Source organism: Orycteropus afer, unplaced genomic scaffold (assembly GCF_000298275.1).
Source record: "Orycteropus afer afer isolate SDZICR_OR568_19922 unplaced genomic scaffold, OryAfe1.0 scaffold00208, whole genome shotgun sequence".
Classification (NCBI taxonomy): Eukaryota; Metazoa; Chordata; class Mammalia; order Tubulidentata; family Orycteropodidae; genus Orycteropus; species Orycteropus afer.
Genome location: NW_006921795.1, coordinates 626,426 through 631,779, shown reverse-complemented (window position 1 = coordinate 631,779; position 5,354 = coordinate 626,426). Strand labels below are relative to the sequence as shown.

Sequence of the window (5,354 nt, the reverse complement as noted above, 5' to 3'; positions counted from 1 at the left end):
GTGGTTGGTGCATAAATTTGAATAATAGTTGTATTAACTTGTCTTCCTTGTAGGCATATGGATATTATCCTATCACTGACAGCATTGTACTTCAGGACAGATCTTGAAACATCTTTTGTGATGATGAATGCCATGCCAATTTCTCATTCCCAGCATAGTAGATCATATGGTTGTCTCATTCAAAATGGCCAAAACTGGTCCATTTCAGCCCCCTAATGCCTAGGATATCATTCTTTATGAGTTCCATTTCATTTTTGACAACTTCCAATTTTCCTAGATTCATACTTCGTACATTCCAATGTCTGATCATTAATGGACGTTTGGAGCTGTTTCCTCTCAATTTGAGTTGTGCCATGTCAGCACATGGAGGTCCTGAAAGACTTACTTTAGCCATATCAAGGTTGGTTCTACGCTAATGAGGCAGTTCTTTCCCAGTCCTATTTTGAGTGCCTTCCAACCCAAGGGGCTAGTCTTCCTGCACTTGTGTTGGACAATGTTTCCAAGCTATTCATAAAGTTGCCCAGTAATGTATCAGACAGTGTTACTCTGCTATTCATAAAGTTTTCCCTGGCCAAGTTTTGAGAAGTGGATGGCCTCCTCCTTCTTCCTAGTCTGTCTTAGTCTGTAAGCTGTGTTGAAACCTGTGCACCATGTGCAACTCTGCTGGCATCTGAAACACCAGTGGCACAGCCTCAAGCCTCACAGCAACATACAAGCCTCACAGGATGACAAATTGACAGGCAAGTTTGTCTCATTTAGCTGCTGGAAACCTCTGCACCCTCCTCTTACCTAAGTCCTACCTGAAACCAGCCACTCTGTGGTACCCGGCTGCTCTTGGTCCCTCCCTTTCCTGGCTCTAGGGGGCTTGGGGCCTAGTTTTGCCTTCCCACCCCTTTTTACCTGGATATCCTGCTGCTCCTGAGGTCCCCGAGGCTGCTCTTGGTCCTTCCCTTTCCTGGCTCTAGGGGGCTTGGGTCCTAGCCTTGCCTTTCCACCCCTTTTTACCTGGATATAGTGCAGGTCCTGAGGTCCCCGAGGCTCCTGTTCATTCCCTTTCTTGGCTCTAGGGGGCTTGGGGCCTAGTTTTGCCTTCCTGCCCCTTTTTACCTGGATATCCTGCTGCTCCTGAGGTCCCCGAGGCTGCTCCTGGTCCCTCTCTTTCCTGGCTCTAGGGGGCTGGGAGAGGTGAGATCATCACAATCTGAGTGGTAAGATATAGAAAATGATGGTGAGGTGATCATATGCAGTGGTGAGATAGTCGTAGGGTGAGAAGCGAGAAGGTCACATAGTGATAGGTGAGTTGGTCACACTGTGAAAGGTCAGAGGTAATATGGTGAGAAATGAGTAAGCTACACTGAGAGAGGTGTAATGTTCACACTGAAAGAACTGATTGTCAAACTGTGAGGTGACATGGTCCCCTTGAGTGGTGAGAGGTGAAACTGTCACCTTGTAAAAAATGAGATTGCAATATTGAGATGTCAGATAGTCACACTGAGGTAAAATTGTCACACTGAGTGGTGAGATAGTTGAAGGCTGAGAGTTGAGATGGTTGCTGTATGAAGGGTGAGATGGTTACAAAGTGGGAAGTGAAATTGGCACACTGAGAAGTGAGATGATCACAGGGTAAAAAGTGTGATTGCAACACTGAGTATTTGTATTTGCATCTAGCAAAAGTTGGCACAGTTACAAGAATTATGCAGCTATTGAGATGTGAGATAGTCATACTGATTGGTGATATGGTTACTCTGAGTGGTGAGTTGGGTCACACTGTGATATGTGAAATGGTAACTCTGAGAGGTCAGATGCTCAATGAGAAACATGAAATAGTCAATCTAGGAGAAATTATATTGTGAAAGGCTAGATGTTCGTACAGTGAGATGGTGACAGTGTGGGAGGTGGAATTGTCACACTGTGAGAAGTGATATGGTTACCTTGAGAGATGAAATTGTCGTATCATGAAAGTTGAGTAACACTGAGATGTGTGATTATCTCACCAAGATGATAACAGTGTGAGACATGGGATAGTCACACTGTGAGTGATAAGATGGTTTTACTGGGGGAGGCAAAATTGTCACTCTGAGATGTGAGATGGTCCCATTCAGAAGTAAGATGGTCACAGTATGAGAGATGAGATGGTCACCTGTTGCAGGTGAGATGGTCATATTATGGTAGGCAAAGGTACAAAAATTTCCTTACCATTTAGAGCACTATTTTCTTGAAAGTTCCTTGTTGTGATTTCCATACCCAAGTAAACAGCATCATGTAACTTGTTTCTGTGTTGGTTCGATACACTTATCTAGAAAAATTAAAGGAGGAAAACCAACCTAGTAAATATTGCAGCATATATCATTGGGGACATGTTAATGGCACTGTAACATTTCAGCATCCCCAGTGTATAGTTCTCAGCATTATTTGTCTTTTTCTCTCCCTACTTTTGTTGAACTAATTTAATCTGAAATCCTGTGGACCTCACTGACTGTTCTTCTAAGTGCTATGTGTATAATCTCAGGCATCTATTAGTGTCTTGCTTAAATAACCAAGTGACTATTTATTATGTCTCCTTATACCTTAAATCTAAAGAAGCTCTGGTGGTGCAGTGCCTAAGGCATTTGACTGCTAACTAGAAGGTTGGTGGTTCAAACCCACCACCTGCTCTGTGGAAGGAAGAAGAGGCAATCTGTTTCCATAAAGATTTACTGCCTTGGAAACCCACTGGGGGTCACTGTGAGTGGGAATTGACTTGGTGGCAGTGGCTTTGGCTTTTTATACCTTGAATCTGTTTTTCTAAGTTCTTATAGTTAATGAGTGAATAATCTAGTTGAACTCTGCAAGTAATCCATTTTTTCCTTCTGTCCAAAACAATTTCAAATAATACACTATAAAAGTCCACAAGGCTCTTCCTTTAGGGAAATACTCAATTATTACATTGTTCAGAAAGCACACAGCTCAAATTTGGTGAGGTGCTTTTTATAACAGCCCTAATGTACGCACTGCCATAGATCAATTGTGACTCATAGCAACCCCCACTGGGTTTCCGAGGTGGTAAATCTTTGCAGAAGTAGATTGCCCCATCTTCCTTCCACGGAGTGGCTGATGGGTTTGAACCACCAGCCTTCTGGTCAAATAAATGCCTTAGGCAGTGCACCTCCAGAGCTCCTAAGTGCTACTATAGATAGCCAGATATGTGATTAAGCAAATACAGTAAAATATTAATCACAGAATTTAGGTGAATGTTCACTGTACAATTCTTGCCAACTTGATTGAATGTTTAAAAATCTTTGTAATGAAACAGTAGAGAAATCCCTGCAGTATTATAGATATGCATAGCATATGATTTTTATTTCAAAGAATTTTATTCTGAGTCCTGTCTCTAAAGATAATAATGAAATTTTATTTTACTGAGAGTTGATCCCATGTGTTTTTTTTTAATTCTATTTCTTCCAGATTATAACAAAGTAAACCATCTAGGAATTTTCATATAAAATGTTTAATCATATCCTTTCTTATTTTTTAAACAACCATGATCTACAGATAATTTTTTCCTGGAAATTGAAGGCTTCAAATTACCATGCTGGGTGGCTGAGCACAACTTTTTCTTTATAGTGAACCTGCCTTTTTATTGTGATGCTAAATCCAAGTAATTTCTGTATCTAGTACCTTGCTGTATTTTACAGGAGGAAGACCTTCCTTCCATAGAACAGCTAGCTCATCAGATTGAAGATGAAGAAATAAACCTGCCTGAGAAGCCCCAGAAATATCTCCAGCGGGTTTTCGAGGGAACCATCTACAAAGCCCTGGTGGAGAAGAGCATCCTTGACTACTTACACTACAATCATTACCATCTGCCCATGTATGCATGGCCAGGCATCATTTAGCATGGCACAGGCTCCACTTTACTGTATTCCTACATGTAGTTCCTGGAAGTGCTCTGTATAAATAGGAAACTCTTCTGAAGCCTGGCTTGACAGAAAAGCATCCTGTTTTTGTCTTTTCTCTTCAGAATCCACTTAGGCCTGCAGTTTTCAATTGTGCCAGTAGGTGGCACTGGGCTGCACATCTCCATTCTGGGGCAGGGATAAGCTTTACAAATACCAGGCATGTTTTTATGCAGAATAATAAACCATCTTAGCAATAAAATGGGATCATATGGTATAAAATATGTTTTTACCTGGGGTGTGATTCTGTTCGATATTCTGGAATGTCCTATCACCAAATTGTTAGTTCATCACATGTTTACCCAGTAATAGTTGTGGGTGATAAAAAAAGAAAATCCATGAAGGGAATGTCCAGAAGGGAAAATTAGTAAACAGATGATAAGTTAAAGCTGTAATCCAACATCAGAGGGATCGATTGTGAAAGGAAGTTTACAAAAATTTTTGAAATAAGGAAACTGATATCACAATTTCTGAATATCTCTTTCATGTTGCAGATCACCAGTATAAAGGTCTTTAAAAATGGGAAGATCAAGGAGCTTACTTATGGGTTTTAGACCAGAAAATAGTAGTAGGAAATTAATCTAATTTATTTCCTTTGACCCTTACCATGGTTGCTTTGCATCAAAAAGTCTCTGGTACACATCACCTGTAATGTGGATCAGAAACCCTCTTTTTTATAAATGAAACAAATTACTTGCCCTCTGGAAATTGCATGGACTCATGAACCACCAAGAACAACACATAAACTGAGATTGTTTTGTTTTATAGTTTGGTTTTCCGAGGTGGTATAGTTATGGAAGTAGATTGCCCCACCTTCTTTCCAAAGAGTGGCTCATGGGTTTGAACCACCAGCTTTCTGGTTAGCAGTCAAGTGCCTTAGGTACCACCATAGCTCCTTTCACTAGATAGTGTGACATAATTTGTAACTGAATTTTTGACAGCAGAGCTTAAAATTGGTTTCATGGACAAAATTCCAGCTTTGTTCATTATTTATATTTATTTTAGATTTGTATTTACATTCAGTATTTGTATTTGCATCTAGCAAAAGTTGGCACAGTTACAGGAATTATGCAGCTATTGGGAAGAAAACTTATAGTTGGAACTATGGAATTATACATGCGTTATCAAACTCTTTGCTATAAACAGTGTAATTATTTGGGTCTCCAAGGTTGTTTGATGTTTCTCAAAAATGGAATTATTCCAGAACACTAGACTCTGATTTTTCTAAGACAAAAGCAAGCAGTAAATGCCACTAATTCCTTCACAAGTACATTTTACACAAACACATGGGTCATTTAGGGGAAAGCCCAGAATCAGCCATATGGTACAAACCCGGTAGCTTGAATGGGGAACAATTGCATCTGGGCCACTCTTCAGAATGCAGACCTAACACACATGGAACCATATTTTAGGGGTCTA

At 40.3% G+C, this 5,354-nt stretch overlaps 1 protein-coding gene across 1 annotated transcript in view; it reads left to right on the top strand.

The window, feature by feature from the left end:
• The window catches only part of CFAP61 (cilia and flagella associated protein 61), a 722,434-nt gene extending 718,559 nt beyond the window's left edge, over nucleotides 1-3,875 (top strand). Inside the window, exon 26 of the mRNA XM_007948197.1 lies at nucleotides 3,675-3,875. Coding sequence (XP_007946388.1) covers nucleotides 3,675-3,875 — 201 coding nt within the window. The remainder of the gene's footprint in view (nucleotides 1-3,674) is intronic.
• The last annotated feature ends 1,479 nt before the right edge of the window (nucleotides 3,876-5,354 follow it).